We start from the raw sequence: 21812 nt of genomic DNA on the forward strand, positions 1-21812 counted from the left end.
AGCTCATGATGGCTGGACACACCAGATAACGGGATGTGCAGTCTGGTTCCCAGGAATTATGCCTGGGAAAAGGGATCTGGCTGGCAAGGAAAAGCATGAGTAAATGAGTGTTTTCTTCCATTGGAGTGCTTATCCCTTCTTGTCATCATGACTGATAAAGGAATGAGTGAAGGAAAATAAAAAGCCATCCTATCTCACCTGTCAAGCTAGCATCTGCAGTTTCCAGAGACTAGCACATCAGGTAGTGACTCAAGAAGCACTTTCAAGGTTGGCATTGGTAGGTTGGCCGCGTGACTCAGCTGTGATTCAGCTGTGAAGAAGTGAGTCTGGGGCATTGAGGCACTTAGTTTGGTAGCTGAGGATCTTGGGAGAGAGGACTCTGGACAAGCAGATTCCTAGTGTCCAGGATGATTATAATCTGAGATGGATGGGATTTGCTGCAGAAGGAAGTCATTGCTGGTGTAGATGCATAAGCAAATGGCTGGCAGCGATAGGACAGAGTTGATTCTGGCCAAAGAGTTGTGATACAGGTATTTGTTAATTTTGTAGCTCTGAAGCCATTCGAATTGTGGGAACAATGATTTTTCTTTGGTGAGTTAGTTGCCTTATTTTATACACATTAACAGGTGAGATTTGTGTGGGATTCAACCTATCCTTGTTTCTTAGGCAATTTGGTGGAGTCCTTTCTTCTGGCCTTAGAAATGGAATCACTGATTGTTGTTGAGCCATTTCTAGCCAGTGAGTAGATATATATGCGTATACTAACTCATGCCCACATGAACAAAAGATAGCTGAAAAAACAAACAAACCCTGGGTTTATACTTACATTTCCAGTTCTAGTCCAACACCAGAGTGTTTAGCTTTCTCCCTTTGCTTTATCTCACTTCTTTCTCTGACAGTGAGACCTGCTTCTTACTATCTACAAGACTCCAGAGGCAGGTGACTTTTTAGAGCAGAGTGACTTCTTAGATAGGGGAGGTTCATATGTTAAGGTATTGAGGCTTCATTTAGAAAGATATATTGGATCAAGACATGTACCACTGAGGATAACATGATTTTTGGCTGAGGTTCAGAGATTTTGGAGATTTTCCATAAAACACAGATTGTTTTGATGCTACTGGAGGATAGGGTACAGGAGAATGAAGGGGCAGGTCATCAAGGGACCTGAGGCCAGATTTTATACCTCAAGGTAAGAATCAGGGAAAATTCTGGGGTACAGTTTTATTATGACTTCAGGGAGAACTTGAGAAAGTTTACTAGTTACTGAACATTTTTTTCAGCTTCTAATGTATGTCAGGGAGTGGAATGGGAGGAAGAGATTACAGAGAGGGAGGAGAGGAAGAGGGAAAGGGGGAGGTAGAGGAAGGAGAAAGGAGAGGGAGACATACACACACACACACACACACACACACAGATACACAGAGAGAGACAGAGACAGAAAGAGAGAGACAGAGAGAGACAGAGACAGAGACAGAGACAGAGAGAGAGACAGAGAGAAATTTTCTTTTTTCTTTAACCAAAATCATGGTGTAAAAGGTCCTTGGCCTTGACTTTGACCTATGAAACCTTTCACCTGACCTTGCAGTCACCTGGCCTTACAGTCTGATTATTGAACAGGCCACTGGGACCTGTGCTATAGGTGCTTCAGGTCAGCAAGGGATGTGTGTGTGTGTGTGTGTGTGTGTGTGTGTGTGTGTGTGTGTGTGTGTGTTGGTAATAATTAATGCCTTTTCCTTTCTTGACTGAGAAGTAGAACCCAGGAGATGCAGCACTCTGCAAGGTAGAGATCAGAGACTCAGCCTTGTTACTGATAAATTCTGAACTACAGAATGTGGTGCTGGAGCAAATGGATTGTTGGACTTGACTTTCCAACTTGGTAGATTTTTCTGTTCAGCCACGCCCCCTCTGGAGCAGCAGGAACTCTCTAATTGTGCTACAGTTCCTTTGCACATGCAATGTCAGTCTACCTGGTGAGGAAAATCAGTGCATTCTTATATGCTATGTCCCCCAGGTCCTATTCACTGTTTTCCTTTTTCATCATGGGATATTTGCCTGAGAGGATTCTGCATAGTGGTAGAAAATTGAATCCTTGTTATCTTGGTGACTGGCTTTCTGAGAGTTTGTGATAATTTTCCTAGGAGCATGAGCTGCATATAATGTGCTCTGGTTAGGTCATCTAAGGATTGGTCCCCTGGATTGGACCCAGTGTCTTCTTTTTAGCTTTCTGTGTGCCCAAGCCCTTCAGAGTAATGCAAAGCTGTACAATTTTCTGCAGTGATCCTGACCTCAAAGCCTGTCTGATTCCAGGAGCATTCTACAAGAACTGAATATTCCACTTCTGTTGGAATTCTTGGGGTTTGGCAGGGTCTGGGAGGATAATGAACTCTCTGCCTGGCACCTTGGTCTAAACGACATATGTCATCATAATCAGTTTATTTGTTCATCTGTCGCTGAAGACATTTAAAATGAACTGTAGAAGTCATGGCATTTTACCTGTCATTCAGTATGCCTCTCTAATCATTGACATTTCTCTAAATAATCCCAATGTTATTTCCACAGTTCATGAGATTAACAAGCATGCTTTCATCCATTTCCCTCTGTAGGGACAACTGTATGGACAGTTACTCCTCAGATATCCTGCTGATCTTCACAGGGCTTCCAAGCTTTGTGTCTAATCTTGTCTTCTTTTCAAGAGTGATGGCTTCTTTCCTGTATCTTTCAGGGGCTTATGTTTTGGTCCTTCTCACCAGCATCTAAGAGCTCAAGGCCATGAGGAAATGGAAAAGGTCCTTTCCAGTTCTACATGCAGGCCTGTGGCCTGAGCAAGCAAGCACAGAGGAAAAAGGAAGGGAAGGAAAGAGCAACAGGGTTGGCTGAGTATATTATTCTGCTTGGGCCCCCCTGTTTTGGGGGGGGGGGTCTGTAATTGCCATTCCAGAACTGCCTTCACTCTTCAAACCACAGAGCAAATGTGGAGAACAAATTAATTATGCATCTCCTCAATGTGTGTGATTAAGGGGCAGATGGAAAGAAGGGTTCTCTTCAGATTTGCTGTCAAATAGATTCCCAAGTGGAGGCTTTCCAGACTCAAGAGTACATGTTCTGGGCTCTCCTGAGACATGGATCTGGATTGGCCCACGGCGGAGGCTCAAGTTGCCAGTAATAATATTATTATGGTCTTAAATGCGCTTCTTATTTGCTATTTGTTGAGGGCTTGCACAGTCACACCGGCTCATTTGTGAGAATTTCAGGGATGCTGGAACAACTTTCTTTGCTTAATACCTCCCGAAGTCATCGCTGATGCTTGTAATTCCACTATTAGAAAGTAATTCCTTTGGCCTAAAATTTGGTTTCCTATTAAAATGCAAGTCTCTTTGCATGCTGTTTAGGATGTTTTATTCATTAGGCTTTCTCAGCTACTAGAACTGCCCCTCCTTATAACCTTTCTTTTAGGATTGCTGTCTCTGAAACATAACCTATCTTTGGAACCTCACCTATTTCATAGAACTCTGCCTTTTTGGTAAGAAGAGAGGCAAAGGAGCTTCTGTGATGATTCACTAGTCTATTATAATCATATGTTACCACAATAAGGAGTGGCTTTGTGCGTGTGTGTGTGTGTGTGTGTGTGTGTGTGTGTGTGTGTGTGTGTGTGCATGCCGATATGGGGCTTAGGTGCAGTCTTTTAGCTTTTATTCTCAAGGCTGGTGCTCTACCTGTTGAGCCACGGCTCCACTTCTAGCATTTTTGGTTAACTGGAGATAAGTCTTATGGGCTTTTCTGTCTAAGTGACTTGGGACCACTATCCTCAGATCTCAGCCTTCTGAGTAGCTAGAATTACAGGTGTGAGCCACTGTCACAAGGCTGTTTTCCTTCTGACTAGAACCTTTAGCAGCACAGTACTCAATGCAGGGAAACTTGTGCCCTTCATCCTATTAGCAGCTTTAGCCTAGATTTCCCTTCCATGGGCTCAGCAGGACCATACTGACAGCAGATCCAGACTGTGATTTGACCCAGATTGACATTGTCTCAGAGTGGTTCATGGTGGACAGGGAGAAGGTACAGATAACTATCTGATGTTGTATTGTGGCATAATGTCTCTATGACAGAGGGAAGAGATGTGGGAACAGCTGTCTACTTCGAGTTGGGGCTAAAATAAGGAAAAGTATCTTTTAAAATCCCAGTCATGTAGTTGTAGGCTTTTGGTGTCAGAAGATACCCTAGAGACAATGTACGTCTGGGAATGCAGTTGTTAAGTAATGATGTTTTGAGTGTAGGGTGGAGAAAGTCTTCATCTGGGCTAGTGATTTTCATGGTTGATTAGTGATGTCTGGCATGTAATGGAGTAGTAGAGAGGTAGATGTACCACACATTTGCTATTCCTGGTTTTGTTCAACATTGCAGTTTACAAATGAGCCCACTGAGATTTCAGGAAGCTGAAATGATTTGTCCAGAATTGCATGAGTAGAACCAGAAATGGGCAGATTTGAACCAGATTTATTTCCTTGAGTCTTTTTCTTTTGAAATACAAAGGTTCTTTCTTTGGGTGGGGTAGAGCTTACACATGTTAAACCTATACTTAATCCCTAAACCACACCCACCAGGTCCTGCAGATACTCTAGAAGCATTTCATTGTGGCTACAGAGCATTGTGGTCCTCGATTCAGAGTCTGGGTTCCAATCCTAGCTCTGCCCACTAATTGTGTATCTCTGGTCAAGTTCTTTGACCTTCCAATTTACTTAGCTATAGTAATAATTTTTTCATCTACAAAATAGCAGATAATTTTACCCATTCTATAGGTGGTTATAGAATTAAGTCAGATAATGTATGTATATGGTGTATGGGTTAGGGCCTTGCACATAGTATATTGGGATGATTAATTTTGATTGTCAACTTGGTAAGATAAAGAGTTGCCTAGGAGATCAATAAAGCATGGCTCTGAATCCACAGTGAGCTCAAAATATGAGTAGATTATTGAGGGATGGTGGAGCTTCTTGCCTGATTGTAGGAAGTAGGTCACTGGAAGGTGCTTTTGAAGGTTATGCCAGGATCCTAGGTCCCTTCCCTTTCCCTGCTTCCTGTCTGCCATGAAGTGAGCAGATTCCTCCACCTTCTGCTACCCTGCCCAAGAGATGGGACCAAACTCTCTGAAAACGCAAATCAAGTCATTTCTCCCTCTCCTATGTTGTTTGTGTTGGATATTGTGGTCACAGTGATGATTAATGCTAGCTAATACAATGATCAGCCTAATAAAAATCCCAGCAGAACTCTTGTAGAAATTGGCAATTGATTCTCAAATTCATGAGGGAATGCCAAGGTTATTAGAGAATGACACTGAAAAAGAAGATCGGGGCCGGGAGTTTGGTCTAGTGGTAGAGTTCTCCCCTAGCATGCATGAAGACCTGGGTTCGATTCCTCCATTCCACATATGTAGAAAAAGCCGGATGTGGTGCTGTGGCTCAAGTGGTAGAGCTCTAGTCTTGAAAAAGCCCAAGGACAGTGCTCAGGCCCTGAGCTTAAGCCCAAGACTGGGAAGAAGAAGAAGAAGAAGAAGAAGAAGAAGGAGGAGGAGGAGGAGGAGGAAGAGGAGGAGGAGGAGGAGGAGGAGGAGGAGGAGGAGGAGGTCAGAGTTAGAAAATTTGTACTTCCCAATTTCGAGAATTATCACACAGTGATCATAACAGTGTGGGATTGATGTTAAGGTAGACAAAACTGAGCAATGAAATAGAGTCCAGCAATAGACCCACACAAGTAGAGGCAATTAATTCTTACAAAGATGCAAAGATAGTTCTGTTATCTGTTCAGCTGTTTAATTAGATATTCAAATGCAGAACTGAACTCTGATCCCTACCTCACATGCTACATAAAAATCGGTTCCATACCATGGCTCACATATATAATTCTAGCTATTCAGGAGGTGAAGCTCAAGATGACTGTGGTTTGAAGTCAGCTCAGGCAAAGAGTTTGCAAGCTCCATGTCATGCAAACAAAAGCTGGTGTGATGGTTCAATGCTTGTCATTTCTGGGAAATGTAAATAGTCCAGGCCACCCCTGTTTGAAAAACAACTAAAGTGAAAAGGACTGGGAGTATGGCTTACGTGGCAGAATGCCTGTCTAGCAAGTGCAAGGTTCGGAGTTCAAATCCCACTATCTTCTATCCTTCTAGAAAGGATTCATTTTAAGTAGATCATGTTTCTAACCTGAAACTACTTCTTCCTGCCCTCCTTCGTGTCTGCTTTTTGTCAGAGTTTTATACAAATGACTTGGACTCTGTTTTGATTATGACAACTTTATTAGAGAATGGAAAGACAAGCCATACATGGGGAGAAAATATTTGCAAATAAGTTAGTAGAATACTTGTTTATAGCCAAGTGCAGTGGCTCATGCCTGTAATCCTAGTTACTCAGGAGGCTGAGATCTAAGGATTGAGGTTCAAAGCTAGCCTGGGCACTACAAAGTCCCTGAGACTCTTATCTCCAATTAATCATCAGGAAAGCAGAAGGGTTCTGTGGCTCAAAGGGCAGCATGGTAGCCTTGAGCTGAAGAGCTCAGGGACAGTGTTCAGGCCCAGAGTTCAAGTCCCATGACTGACAAAAAAAAGAATACTTGTTTATAGAATATATATTTTAAAAAAAAACAACTTCTCAAACTCAGTTATAAGAAAACAACCCAGCTGGGCACTGGTGACTTACACTTGTAATCCTAGCTACTCAGGAGGCTCAGATCTGAGGATCGTGGTTCAACGCTAGCCCAGGCATGAAAGTCTGTGAGACTCTTATCTCCAGTTCACCACCACAAGACTGGAAGTGGCACTGTGGCTCAAAGTGGTAGAGAACTAGCCTTGAGCAAAAGAGCTCAAGGATGGGGCCCAGGCTCTGAGATCAAGCCTCATGACTGCCAACAACAACAACAACAAGAATAACAACAACAACAACAACAACACAAAATGATTTCAAAATGGGCAAAAGATTTGACCAGACATTCCATCAAAGAAGATAAAGAGAGGTGGGAGCTGGTGACACACATCTGTAATCCTAGCTATAGAGGCCTGAGATCTGGGGACTGTGGTTTGAAGCCAGCCTGAGCAGAAAAGTTCATGAGACTCTTGTTTCCAAATAACAACCAAAAAGTCGGAGGTAGAGTTGTGGCTCTAGTGTTAGCTTGCTACCCTTGAGCAAAAAGCCCAGAAACTGTGCTCAGTCCTGGACTTGAAGCCCTAGTATCAAAACACACAAAAAAGAAAGAAAATAAGAAGGTACCAAGATAGCAAGTATGCTCATAATGTGATGCTAACTTTACTAGTCATTAGGAAAATGCAAACTTGTACTGTAATAAGATATTGCCTCACACCTATTGCAATGGCTAAAGTGCTAGAAAGGACTTATGCCATTTATTTGGAGGAAGAACCTTCAGGCATTGTTCCAATGTAAAGTGGCACAACCACCTTGGAAAAATGTGGCAAATTCTTAAAAAGTTACACTTACCATACAGTTTGACTTTTCTATTTCTAGAATATATTTATCCACAGAGATGAAAGCATTTATTTCTGTTCCCACACTGGAAACAACTCTAATGTCTAGAAGTAGGTCACAGAACAAATTGTGGTACATTCATACAGTAGAATACTAGTCGGCAAGAAAAAAGGAATTAGCAATTGATATATGCAATTACATGTGAATGTTAGCATAATTATACTGAATAAAAAAAGGCCTGTGTGTGGGATGTTTGACTCCATTTGTATCAGACTAAAATTTATGTCTTTTCTGATAAAAAGCTTAGTGGTTATCAAAAAGGGAGGAATGTAGAGGTATATGGCTGGAACTAAGAAGAGGCACAAGGAGCTGATGGAGCAATGGGATGTCAGGACAACAGAGCTAGAGCTGCATCAACAACTTCAGCAACAATTTGTTGTTGTTGCTGTTGTTGTTGTTCTTCTTTTTCTTCTTCCTCCTCCCCCTTCCCCCTCCTCCTCTTCCTCCTCCTCCTCTTCCTCCTCCTCCTCTTCCTTCTCTTTTTCCTTCTATTACTTTTGTACCAATACTGGGGCTTAAATTCAGGGACTGCACACTGTCCCTTAGCTTTTTTTGCTCAAGACTGGGCCTTTACCACTTGAGCCACAGCTCCACTTGCAGATTTTTTTTGTGGTTTACTGGAGATAAGAGTCTCAGGGCTGGGAGCATGGCCTAGTGGCAGAGTACCTATATAGCATGCATGAAGCCCTGGGTTTGATTCCTCCATACCACATACATGGAAAAAGCCAGAAGTGGAGCTGTGGCTCAAGTGGTAGAGTGTTAGCCTTGATAAAGCTCAAGGACAATGCCAAGGTCCTGAGTTCAAGCCGCAGGACTGGCAAAAATAAATAAATAAATAAATTAGGGGCCAGGAGTTTGGCTTAGTGGTAGAGTGCTTGCCTAGCATGCCCAAAGGCCCGGGTTTGATTCTTTGGTACCACATACATAGAAAAACCGTAAGTGGTGCGGTGGCTCAAGTGGCAGAGCAGGGCTGGCAGTGTAGCCTAGTGGTAGAGTACTCACCTAGCATGCATGAAACCTTGGGTTTGATTCCTTGGTACTACATACACAAAAGCCAGAAGTGGAGCTGTGGCTCAAGTGGTAGAACACTAGCCTTGAGCAAAAAGTGTCTAAGGAGAGTGCGCAAGCCTTGAGTTCAAGCCCATGATTGGCAACCCCCCCCCCAAAAAAAAACCAACTGATCAAGTGGCAGAGTGCTAACCTTGAAAAAGCCCACGGACAGTGCTCAAGGCCCTGAATTCAAGCCCCAGGACTGGCAAAAAAAAATAGTCTCTAGGTTGGCTTTGAACCATGATCCTCAGATCTCAGCCTCCCAAGTAGCTATGATTACAGGTGTGAGATGAGTCACTGGCACCCTACTGATTTTCTAGTTAAAAAAATAATCTTGTATCTATGTTTACAGTGATGTAGTTTTCTCCCCCTTTTTAAAATTGCCTAGTTTTATTTTCTCTTTCTTTCTGTGCTGGTATTGGGGTTTAAACAATGATTTTGTGCTCTTGGTTTTGCTTACTTGCTTGACTATTGCTCTACTACTTGAACTATGCCTCCAGATCTACTTTTTGTTGGTTATGTTGGAGACTCTTTTTTTTTAAACCAGTCCTGAGGCTTGAACTCAGGGCTAGGGTACTGTCCTTGGACACATTTTGTTCAAGGCTAGCGCCTTGCAACTTGAGCCATAGTGCCACTTCTGGCTTTTTCTGTATATGTGGTACTCAGTAATTGAACCCAGGGCTTCGTGCACGCTAGGCAAGCATTCCACCTCTAGGCCAAACTTCTACCCGCTGAAGATAGACTCTTGCAGACTTTTTTTTTTTGCCTAGGCTGGCCTTTGGCTGAAGTCTTCTAGATCTTAGCCTCCTGAGTAGTTGGGATTATAGGAGTGAGCCAAACAGAAGCTGTTTAGTTTTGATATTAGTATAGTATTAGTCTCATAGCATGAGTGGGGAAGGATTCTGTCTTCAGTTTTTAGAAGATTTTTTTTGAAGTTAGAGTTATTTCTTCCTGTGATGCAATCTGGACCTGGACTTTTATTTTTGTGGGAAAATTAACTACAGATTCAATTTCTTTAACACAAAGAGTTCTTTGTGTATCTATGTGTGTTAGTAGTCTGTGTTTATTTTATCTGAGGAATGAAATTTACTGGTAAGAATTGTGGTTAATTGTACCTTTATTATTCTTTTAATGTTTATAACTGTAGTGGTAATGTGAATATTCTCTCTCTCTCTCTCTCTCTCTCTCTCTCTCTCTCTCTCTCTCTCTCTCTCTCTCTCTCTCTCTGTCCTAATCAGTCTGCTTAGAGGCTTATTGATTTTATTGCTATTTTCATGCAATGAATTTTTGGTGCCATCTCTTTCTCGATTCCTATCTATTTCCCTCTGCCTTTTCTTCCATCTCATATCTTCACCCTTATCTCCACTCATCCTCTTTTCTCTCCTGCCCTTTCTTCTCCTCTTCTCTTTTTCTTCTCTTTCCTTCCCTCTTTATTGACTCCTGTTGAAAATTTTCATTTTTAACTTAGTTCCAAATAATTTCTAATTTCCCTTTTAATTTCTTCTTTGACTAAAGATAACATAATAAAACTATAAAGATAATCTTTTTTTTTCCAGTCCTGGGCTTGGGCTCAGGGCTTGAACACTGTCCCTGGATTTTCTCAAGGCTAGCACTCTACCACTTGAGCCACAGCACCACTTCTGGCTTTTTGCTACGTATATGGTACCGAGGAATCGAACCCAGGTCTTCGTGCATGCTAGGCAAGCACTCTACCACTAGGCCAAACTCCTGGCCCCAATATAAAGATAATCTTTTATTTGTGTGTCAATATTCGGACTTGAACTTAGGGCCTGCATACTCATAATTTTTTTTTTTTTTGCTCAAGGCTGTTGCTCTACCTCTTAAGCCACAGCTCTACTTCTGGCTTTTTGATGATTCATTGGAATTAAGAATCTCACAGATTTTCTTGCCTAGACTGGCTTTGAACAGTGACCTTCAGATCTCAGCCTCCTGAGTAGCATAAGATACTGGTACCCAGTTGGTTTACCAGCTTTTTTCTTTTTTTAATGATGGAAGGTAGTTGATTGTACTAAGTAATGAGTTTTGTTATTACATTTCCATATACTCATGTGACATATTTTAATCATATCGAATAATTCATCAAAGATCTCTTGCTGTCTCTTTCCAAGTCATCTTTTCCTTCCTGGGGTTAGTATGGGGCATGAATGTCTGTCTGTCTTATAGTACTTTGGAATCTTAATGGAGGTAATTCTGAGTTCTTTTTTTTTTTTTATTGGTCATAGGACTTGAACTCTGGGCCTGGGTACTTTTTCTGAGATCTTTAGCTCAAGGCTACTGCTCTACCCCCTGAGCCACAGCACCACTTCTGATGGTTAATTGGAGATAAGAGTCTCACAGACTTTATTGCCCAAGATCCTCAGATCTCAGCCTCCTGAGTAGCTAGGATTACAGGCGTGAGCCACCTCACCTCAGCAGTAATTCCCAGTTCTGATGGGAGTCGTTAATTCAGTGTGATATTGGTACCTTTCCCCCAGGTTGAGGGCTAGGAGTCCTGCTTGTGGGGACTCAGGCACAAGGAAAAGGTTGCCCTGCTTGGGCCTTTACTCTAGCCAAATCAATAATGAAACAGCATGGAATTGTTCTCACTAGCTTCTCTCTATTCCCTTCTCAAACCAGAAGCAAAGCTGGCTAATTTATCTAATACTAAGGCAGATTAAGACTTATTACAGCCAGGTTATTGGTAATGAGATAATCATAAAGCAAGTTACTGAGCTGGGAGGGAAAAAGGAAGTTGCAACCTAGGCTGGAGACTGTGCCAGTGGTACCAGTAGTATTTTGATAGAAACGGGAAGCAGATGCGAAGCTTTCAGTGCAGATATGTTATAGCAATGCACCCAGCCAACCAGTGACACTGAGCACTGGGCAGGGGCAGAAGGGAGGTCCTGTGCAAATGGGTTTCTAGTGTTGGGATAGCTGAAGAAGCAGGCAGATGTTTGGGGATGGGGTGAGAACCCAAAGGCTCTATGTTTCAGGTAACATGCTATTGCTAGTTCTTATACACTGGTATGAGATAGATTTATAATTCAGATTACACCCCATGAAAAAGGAACTGTTGTTTCTGTCTTTAAGATTGTGGTTCAAGCCCAACACCGATGACTCTTGCCTGCAATTCTAACTACTCAAGAAACTGAGATCTGGGGGGAATCTCAGCTCGAAACCAGTCTGGACTTTCTCATAAGATACTTAATTCTTGCCTAACTCCCCAAAAAGCCTTCCCCCACAAAACCCAAACAACAACAACAACAACAAAAAAACCAAAGTGGGGCTGGGAGTTTGGCCTAGTGGTACAGTGCTTGTCTAGCATGCATGAAGATCTGGTTTCAATTCCTTGGTACCACATGCATAGAAAAAAGCCAGAAGTGGTGTTGAGGCTCAAATGGTAGAGTTTTAGCCTTGAGAAAGTTCAAGGACAGTGCTCAGGCCCTGAGCTCAAGCCCAGGATTGGCGGAAAAAAAAAAAAAAGGGCCGGAAATGTAGCTGTGGCTCAAGTGGTAGAACATAGTCTTGAGCAAAATAGGTGAGGGACAGCAGCCAGGCCCTGAGTTCATTCATATCCAATGACTGGTACCCCTTCCCCACCTACAACAACCCTTTCAAAGCGTATGGCTCAGCCTTATTAGCTTGAACTGAGTCTAAGGGATGAATGATCCTACAGGTGTAGAAAGACTGCTTTTCTTAAGTTTAACTTTTGTAGGGAAATTGATTTGCTTTTCATTCTGTCTCCTATTGTTAATTTATTGAACACTGCTTATATGTTAGAGCATGAGCTGAGCTCTTTTTAATACCTATTTCACTTAAGTATTATAGTGATGAGTAAAATTTTGATCCCTCCTTTCCTTGTAAGGAAGCTAAGATTCTCAAGTCCAAGCTTGTTCAATAAATAAATAGCAAAACAAGATTTGAATCAAGGTCTTCCTGATTCCAAAACTGTTGCTGTTTACCATTATGTCATAGGAGCCCACTTAGTTTTATTTAAATTTAGTTTGCATTGAACTGTGTGTGGGGGGGTGGGGGTGGGGGATACCTTTGTTTTTTTGCTCAAAGCAAAGTAGAGCCACATCTCCACTTCCAGCTTTTTGGTGGTTAATTGGAGATAAGAGTCTCAGACTTTCTGAGGCTGGCTTTGAGTAGGTCAGATTATAGGTGTGAGCCACTGTCACCTGCCTTGAAGTTACTCCTTAAAGAAGGTATACTTTATTCAGTTGCTGAGCATGGTGGCTTTCCAGCGTGTATCCCTGAGTTCCAGTCTTGAAAGACTGGAATTGACTGATCTGGATAGCAGGACTGAAGGAGAATATGGAAGGAGAAGATGAAGGGAGATGTGTGTGTGTGTGTGTGTGTGTGTGTGTGTGTGTGTGTTGCAAATTCACCTGTCCTGGGCACTGGGGAATAATGAAGGTATTAGAGAAGAGGGCAGAGTGGGAAATGTTGTTGAGAGCAGCTTGCACTCACTGCTCTGTGCCCCTGTCTGTCTCCCTGCAGGTGCACCTCCGCTCCGCCAGGCGACTCTGCGAGCTCTGCTGTGCCAACCGGGGTACCTTCATCAAGGTGGGGCAGCACCTGGGCTCTTTGGACCATGTGCTGCCGGTGGAGTACACCAGCACGCTGAAGGTGCTGCACAGCCAGGCCCCACAGAGCAGCATGCAGGAGATCCGCCAGGTCATCCGTGAGGACCTCGGGAAAGAGGTACCACTCCTGGAATGAGGCCGGACAGGTTGCTTCTGGCAAGCCCCCATGGAGCTTTTGTCACCTGGGCTCAGGAGGTGGGGATCCTCCATTGATGCACAGCCAAATGTCACAGTAAGGCTCAGTGCTAAAGTCAGAGGCCAGAAGAGTCTCAGGGGCCTTCAGGGGACAATATCATTAAAATATGGAATTCCCAGTCAGGTGCTGTGGCTCACACTTGTAATCCTAGCTACTCAGGAGGCTGACATCTGAACATCATGATTCAAGGCCAGCCAGGCACAAAAAGGCCATGAGACTCTTATCTCCAATTAACCACCAGAAAACTGGAAGTGGTGCTGTGGCTCAAGTGGTAGAGTTCTAGCCTTGAGCAGAAGAGCTCAGGGACAACACCCAGGCCCAGGGTTGAAGCTCTATGACCGACAAAAAAAGAAAGAAAAAGAAAAAGAAAAGGAAATAATATCCTATACCTTGAAGGTCCCTCAGAATTGTCTACTAAAACCATTCCTCTTCTTATCTATTATTGTTTGTTTTTTATTTACTTTTTTGTCAGTTGTGGGGCTTGAACTCAAGGCCTTGTTTTTTATTTAGTTTTTTGCCAGTTGTGGGGCTTGAACTCAAGGCCTGAGAACTGTCCTTGGGCTTTTTTTCTCAAAACTAGAGCTCTACCACTTGAACCACAACACCACTTCCAGCTTTTTTCTATGTATGTGGTACTGAGGAATTGAACCCGGGTCTTCGTGCATGCTAGGCAAGCACTCTACCACTAGGCCAAACTCCCAGACCTTATCTATTATTGTATCTAGACTTCTCCCCGTAGAGAATTTTCTGGGTCTTCTGGAGTTTTCTGAGCCAATTGATACTTAAGTTGAGCGTTCAGCAAGCTAATACTTTTGATGCTTTCCAGTTGCCCTTGGTTGAGCTATGGAAGCCCTACCTGTTGTAGGACTCAGTGGGTACGGCATAAGATGGCCGAGACCTTGAACCAGAACAAATATCATTGTCTATGGAAGGGGGATAACCGTGGCTCCCACTTCAGAGGATTGATTGCTGTGAGGAGGAGAAGGGATAATCAATACAACTTGCTTTGGCTAGGGTGGAGCAAATGTCCAGAAAATATTGGGTACTCTGGCGATGGGTTGTTTTCCTTGACTCTGACCATGTGGTTCGGGTGCCTTAGTCTTGGTGTCTGTGCTCCCCTATCTACTTACAATGTGTTTTTTCTGTCCTCTCTCTGCCAAGTGATTCCAGACCATTTGTCCATCTTCCCATCCATTTGGCAAATGTCAGCTCTATTATGAACCTCTCTGACCCTCTCTGAGTCCAGTCTTTGAGGCTCTCCAGAACCCAGAGCAATGGAGTGTGTGGTAGGTCCCGGTGTTTGTTTAATGTGTGAAGGAGCTTCCTTTGGTTACAAAGGGCAGGGCTGAGAATAATAGGCTCAACAGTTTGATGAAGACCGGTTCAATTTTTTTTTATTGATTTGTGTAGAACTGGCTGTGATGATCAGTTCCTTAATGTAGAACTGGTACCAGGTACCCAGCACCCAGCCAAGGATGTCCCCTCATTATTTGGTTCTTTGGTGCTTGGATTAGGCAAGAGGTGAGCTCAGAAACAGCTGTGGCTCCCTTGCTCCTAGAAACATTTCCTTCACAAGGAGAAAAAAGGAATGAAAGGAAGCTTTGATTTGGGGTTTGGAGTGAAGGGGCAGGCTGCAGGCTGAGGGGAGCAGGATTAGGATCGATGCATATCAGGCAGAGAGGACAGGGTCAGCACAGTACCTGTTAAGCATGCCTTTGATTCTTGCTGGGATTGTTGGCCTCCAGTTTCCAACAGCATATGATTTATTCCCAAATTGAAAGGAAATAAATCACTGTAATAGCACTGAAGCACAGCATCGCTGACATGTGGCAGTTTAGTGGGGGTGGATGTGAGGATGGGTGGGGGGGTAGTAGATTAACACTTGGAAGCTTCTGGGGAGGTGGAAGGGGCAAGAGCAGTTCAATGGCTTCTTTGAAGCCTGGGTGGAGTGTGATGGGATGTTTGGGGCATCAGCAGTTATATGGGTCCACTCAGCAGACTGGAGGATGTTTAGGGTTGGATGACATGGAGGATGTTTGGGGTTGAATGACATCTCTCTCACCTCCTCAGCCAGGTAGTCTTGAGCAAGACCTTGTGCCTCCTGGCCTGTCTTATCTGGAGCTCCCTGAGAAAGAGAAGCTTAAGTCAAGGTCATGGTTACTAGGGGTTAGCCTTCACTGCAGGGAAGCTTGCAAACCTTGTTTTTTTTTTTTTTTTTTTTTTTTTTACCACAGCAGGCCCAGGCACAGTCAAAGTCTTCCCTCCTCCCCTGCTTGGGGAGATGTCATTTGTTCCCTGGTGACATACTTTGCGGGCTGTGGGTGGAGGGAGGGGAAAGGAGCTGTGTAGGAAGCAGGGTAGGTGAGTGTGGGGGTGTGAGGGCGGGGGATAAGTCAGTCATTTCACACTTCCCTCCTCCTCCAGCCCCTCCCCTGACACAGTGTGGGGATCAGTGTCACTTCCAGGGTGACACTGGAGCAAAAACCTGGGAGCCTCACTAGCCCTAGGCCCTTCCTTGGTAGCTCTGTTTCATCCCTGCTTTCATGCATGTAGTTGAAAGGACCGAGTGTGGGAAAGGCCATCTTGTTCCCTTTGCTGTTACAATGAAAGCTTTCTCTTGTGAAAAAAGAAAGAAAGGGAGGGAGAAAGAAAGAAAGAAAGAAAAAGAGGAAAGAACTGAGTTTGTCTTGCATTGCTATCTTTCTAGGTCCCAGTCCTTGGCTAGATTCTGAGGCTAGTCCAAGTCATGAGTGCTCTTAAATCTCATACTGCAGACAGAGAGGAGGTGGTTGGGCTGGAGCTCAGGACTGTTGCTGAGCAGTCAGTGGGCCTTGTGGGGTCCTTTCCCATCAACAGAGGCCTTGGAAAGTCACTTATGTCCTCAGGGAATGAGGCTGGCTTTGATCCAGCATGGTCATGGAAGATGATATCTGGACCCTGGACCTCATGATTATGTTTAGTTCAGATCAGTCCACACCTTTGACCATCAAGTGGGTTCCATAAGTATAGAGGAGTGGCCAGCGAAGGGGACCATCCTTTCATAGATTGACTACCAGTGTGCCAGGATCACTTGGCTATGTGCAGCAGCAACCATAATGGGAAGAGACCTATGGTCCTCGAATTCATCAGGAGACACAGTCTTTAAACAGCCTTAGAAGGAACTGAGTTGAGGATGGTGTCAGATTTGGTTCCCAGACTCTCCTTGAGGCCAAAGATCTAGGTGCTGTGCTGACCTTGGCCAGCAGATGGCGCCTGAGCTTGAGAGTCAGGAAGCATGTTGGAGGTTGGCCTTCCCTGTAGAGAGAGAGTCCTGATCAGGTGGATGAGACTCTGGTTCTTTCTACTCTTGGGCACCGTCCAAAGAGCCAAGGCTGCAGGTACAGGCTAAGCTGAGGCTGTTGACTGCTGCTGTGGTTGGAAACATATTCTCCATCTATTAACGGTTTGCTCCCCAGGGTGGGTTGGATGATGGTGGCAATGCTAGGAGGAAGGGCTAAGTAGATGGTCCTTGGTCATGGAGAACACACCCTTCCAGGGGATTATGGGCCTTGTACCTTTTTGGTCTCTCTTGCTTTCTGGCTATGAGGGGGGTGGTTTGTTCTGCTGTGTCCTCCTTGTCACTGCCATTTAGTACCCCTGCCAAAGTTCAGAGCAAAGGCTCTGATTGTGGCCTGGAACTTCCAGAAGCATGAGCACAATAAACATTTTCTCTTAAAAGTGAATTATCTCTGGAATTTCTTCAGAGCAACATGAAGGTGACTAACATAGCCACCTTAGTCTCCTTGAGCTCTTGACCCCTTGCTGGAGGAGTAGGCATGGTTTGTTGTAACAAACACAAACCATCCTTCTACCTTCCTCCTCCGGGGCTCCCTCTGAGGTGCCTTGCAGGCTCTGACAGCCTGTAATTATATGGATCAACAACTTCTCCTTCATTCTTGTGTTGCTTCCCTCCCTTGCTGGTTCAGGGGATTAGGATTTGTGAGAAGGCACAGTGCTGTGAGGATTGGTATGGCTCGATTCTGGTTCATAGGGAGGGGTGCTTGTCAAGGCAATGCCTGGTTGCATAAGTTTGAAGGAGAAAGAGTCTCCATCCCAATGGATGGTACAGACTCAGGCCCTCAAAGATGGCTGGGACTGGAAGAGTTTCAAAGGTTCCATAAAGGTGCAGTGATGGGAGAGCATAAAGCTTCAAGGTGACCATAGAGTCTTGTTGATTGGAATGTGGTGTTGAGGAGGCTCCACCATTGGGCCCGAGACCACATTTTGGAGGGCCTGGAACTTTCTGTTTAGATTGTGAGTCTGAAGGATAGGAGAACTTGGAGAGAGACATGAACAAAGTTGAAAGAAGTGGGATATGAGAGGTGGGCAGCTCAGGGGCTGAAAGAACTCCATAACAGCCCGAGCATGTCAGGTCATCTTGTAGGAGTCGGGAGGACGTAGATGACACTGTCCGAGTTGGGCAGAACACTGGGGAAAGCAGGTTTAACAAGTGGTTAGTAGAATAGTGAACTGCACAGGTAGTTTTCTTTGGTAATGAACACACATACACACACACACACACACACAAACACACAAACACACTCATCCATAGATCCTTCCCTCAAAACACAAGTGAGTCAGATTTTATTCCTACATATTTCAAGAAATTATTGAGGCTGGTTTGTTGTCCTCAAATATAGTTGTTTCGGATAAGATTCTTTCTACCTCTGAAGTTTTATAAGAAACAGAAGGAAATGAGGTCAGCTGCTGGAGTGGAGAGGAGAAATGCCTTTGTTAGGGGCAGCTCTTATGCTGGTATCTCAGGGAGTGTGGTTATATGTTTTTATCACTCTTATCTCTTAACTCCCCTCACAGAGGGGAGAGAGAGAGAGAGAGAGAGAGAGAGAGAGAGAGAGAGAGAGAGAGAGAGAGAGAGAGAGAGAGAGAGAGTGTGTGTGTGTGTGTGTGTGTGTGTGTGTTTATGCAGTGCTGGGAATTATATTCAAGACTTTGTGCTGGTTAGGCAAGTACTCTGTTTTTTGGATTATGCCTTAGTCTTAAAAATATTTATTGTTGGAAGTTTAGCCTAGTGGTAGAGTGCCTGCCTAGCATGCACAAAGACCCGGGTTTGATTTCTCAGTACCACATACATAGCAAAATAGTGCTGTGGCTCAAGTGGTAGAGCTCTAGCCTTGAGAAAGCCCAAGGACAGTGCTTAGGCCCTGAGTTCAAGCCCCAGGACTGGAAAAAATATTTATTGTTATTATAAAGATGATGTATAAAAGGTTCACAGTTACATATGTGAGGTAAAGAGTACATTTCTTTTGGGGAAGTTTTACTCCTATCCTCGTTGTCTCCCTTGTTTTGTTTTTTTAATTTTTAATTAATGAATTTTTATACTTTATTGTTGTTTTAGAGGTGATATACAGTGGGGTTACCTTTACATATGTCAGGTGATAAGTACATTTCTTTCCTTTTGCTTAATATCATCTGTTTCCTCATTCTCTCTCATTCCTCCCCTCCCATTTCCGCTCACAAGTTGTGTGGTTCACTTTCATCAATGTCCAGTGCAGCCAGTAGGCCCAGCTACTGCACATTTTCACTCATTTTCCTCTGACTCTGTGCCATCTCCCACCTTCCCCCAGACATGTACATGTCTGCATCATATATGAGGTAAAGAACACAGAGTCATCTAAGAGTGATAAGACAAATTAAGAAAAAAACCTGTTTCCTTATTCTCGGAGTTCTTTTCAGTAAGTATATTATTTTATATACATACATGCTTGGGTATTAAAATTTGGTGCTTTTCTCCTAAGACTATCCTCTTTTGGTCTCACTATGTACGTGTGTCTAGAATCCTGAATACTTTGTCATATCCTGTTGTGTTTTAAATCTAACATCCGTATATCAGGGAGAACATGCCCCATTCATCTCTCTGATCTTGGCTTATCTCAATCAACATGATTTGTTCTAGGTCCAGCCATTTCCCTGTGAATGCCATTGTTTAATCCTTTGTAATGGCTGTGTAAAATTCCATTGTATATAGGTACCATAGTTTTTTTGGATCTATTCATCTTTTGTGGGACATCTAGATTGTTCCATATCTTGGCTATGGTGAACAGTGAATTAGATCTTAATCTTTAATTTTTTTCCTCATAAAAAAGCTAACTTTGCCTGTGTTGGCCTTGAACTGGCCAGCTTCCTGTTTATAGGTATATGTTGTGAAAAGCATGAATTGTCATCAAGCTTGGCATTAGTGGCTGAGAAAAGACACTGTAGGTGCAAGGACAGCAGAGGCAGAAGTGGGTCAGTGAGGCAGGAGAAAGGCTGGCGTGGGACAGGGCCACAGGGAGAACCTGTGGGAAGTAGATGCTCACTGTCCTTCAGCTTGTTCTTCAGGCTGTGGCCTCTTTGCTAAGGTGGGGCAGGATTTCAGTCTTGTCTAAGTCTGGGTTGTCTGTATAAACAGAACTAACAGGATATGAATATATGCATTTGTTTGTACACCTCTGTCCCCCCCTCACTCTCCCTCTTTCCCTTTCTCTTTCCTTCTCTTTTAGTGCAGAAAGAGAGACAAAGAAAGAGACATTGATTTCAGGGAATTACATCATATGATTATGGAGGCTAGCAAGTCCAAAATCTGCAGAGTAGCCTAGCAGGCTGGATTCACATCCAGCATGAAGCCCATCTACTGGCTGAATTCTTTCTTGCTCTAGGGAAGCCCATCTGTTTTGTCCAGGCTGTCCCCTGATGGTGCGAGACCCACCCACATTATGGAGGGCAATATGCTTTACTCAAATCTACTGAGTAACTGTACCTGTACGTGTCATCCAAAAACATCCACATGGAGTAATCTCAAATAAGAGCTGACTGAATATCTGGGTCCAGTGGCCCAGCCAGGTTGGCACATAAGATGAACCATAATAGTTCTTCATGTGGACCTTGTCGGGGATTATGAATCTGTACCCTCAGGGCCGATTCCCTTGACACTTGACCTTCATATTGAGCTTGTGAAACAGGCAGGAGTCTAACTGCCTGTTGGTTCATTGCCTTGGTGATCTTGACATGGAATATGGGGTAATGACAGTATATACCACGTGGGTTTGCTGTGGAGAAGAAAGGAATTCATGCAAGTAAAGAGGTAGAATGCCTTGGATACAGAGTATATGTCCTGTGGACATTGCTAGCATTTCTTGTGTTATGCTGAGTTTTATGAGAAGGAACTTGGGTTCTGCAACAGTTGGGTTTTTAACTGGATTTTCTAATACCTTGTAGAATTTTCTGTCCATTGTAGTATTTTGCTGGAAGAACCCTTCTTCCTCTTCCTCTGCCTTTTTTTTTTTTGCCAGTCCTGGGGCTTGAATTCAGAGCCTGAGCACTGTCCTTGGGCTTTCCTCAAGGCTAGCACTCTATCACTTGAGCCACAGCACCACTTCTGGCATTTTCTGTGTAGGTGATACTGAGGAATCGAACCCAGGGCTTTGTGCATGAGAGACAAGCAATCTACTGCTAGGCCACGATCCTGGCCCCTCCTCTTCCACTTGATCCATCCCCAGAACCTTTTCACCCTTCAGCTCCTTCTCTCCTCTGGTAGAAATCCCTCATAACTGCCTAGGGAGAAGCCTGGACATCCGTGTATGTCCTCATTTTGTGGGACTGTGTGAGCTAGGGGCTCTGATGTTAGTGCTGGACTGACTGCAGGGGGAGGACTGGATGCAGAATTATGGTTGTACTGCTAAGGAGGAGCCCCAGGTGCTTAGGGTGGTAGGGTTAGTGGGGGTGCTGCCTGAAGGAAGCATCTAGACTGAGTTTCCCTTCCTATGTCTTGGTAGATTGACATGAGGGGTATTTGTAGTAGTGATTATGCTCTGGGATTGGCTAGAGATAGGGAAGTGGTTAGGGCCAAAGTGATCAGGGAAACTCTTTTTCTTCCTTTCCCTGTGGCTCAGAGGCTGGAAGAACACTGTCTTGAGCTCCTGCCCTCTGCGGGTAAAAGATGCCTGGCTTTATTGTTCTTTGCTGCCTACTTGCTGCTTCCTTTCTGGTGCTGAGCCAACCTCTTCCTACCTTTGACTCACTCATGTGCACCTTCTCATGCAGGTACTGCCCTTGTTCTGGCAGCCTTTGTCCCTTGAGCTATTGTCCCCATTGCTTGGTGAGGCCAGCGTACCCTTTACAAGGCCCCAAGTTTTTACGGGCTTGAAGCCACCTTGAAGATTACCTGGAAAGGGTGAGCTACCCCAGACCTGTGTCTTCTGGCTCTGGGATAACATAGGTTTATCCAGGTGTCTGACTTAAAAAAAAATATCCAAAAGGCCACCCACAGAGTGTTCTGGGAACCGAATAGAAGGATCTGGTATCCACAAAGCCAGGTATGAGAGAGAGGCCAAGGAAAGAAATGAGCCTCCTCCCTTTTGTCCTTATCCTGCCTTCCCAGAAGATCTCAATAAAAAATACATTTATATTAAA

The 21812-nt window shown here is 44.0% G+C and overlaps 1 protein-coding gene across 2 annotated transcripts in view; it reads left to right on the forward strand.

The window, feature by feature from the left end:
* Adck1 (aarF domain containing kinase 1) overlaps positions 1-21812 on the forward strand; it is an 88502-nt gene that overhangs the window by 23060 nt on the left and 43630 nt on the right. For both annotated transcript variants that reach the window (XM_090344613.1, XM_090344614.1), the window contains one exon: positions 13083-13286. In XM_090344613.1, coding sequence (XP_090200739.1) covers positions 13083-13286 — 204 coding nt within the window. The remainder of the gene's footprint in view (positions 1-13082; positions 13287-21812) is intronic.

The sequence above is a fragment of the Megascapheus bottae genome, chromosome 14, assembly GCF_031878675.1.
Source record: "Megascapheus bottae isolate mThoBot1 chromosome 14, mThoBot2.hap1, whole genome shotgun sequence".
Taxonomy (NCBI): Eukaryota; Metazoa; Chordata; class Mammalia; order Rodentia; family Geomyidae; genus Megascapheus; species Megascapheus bottae.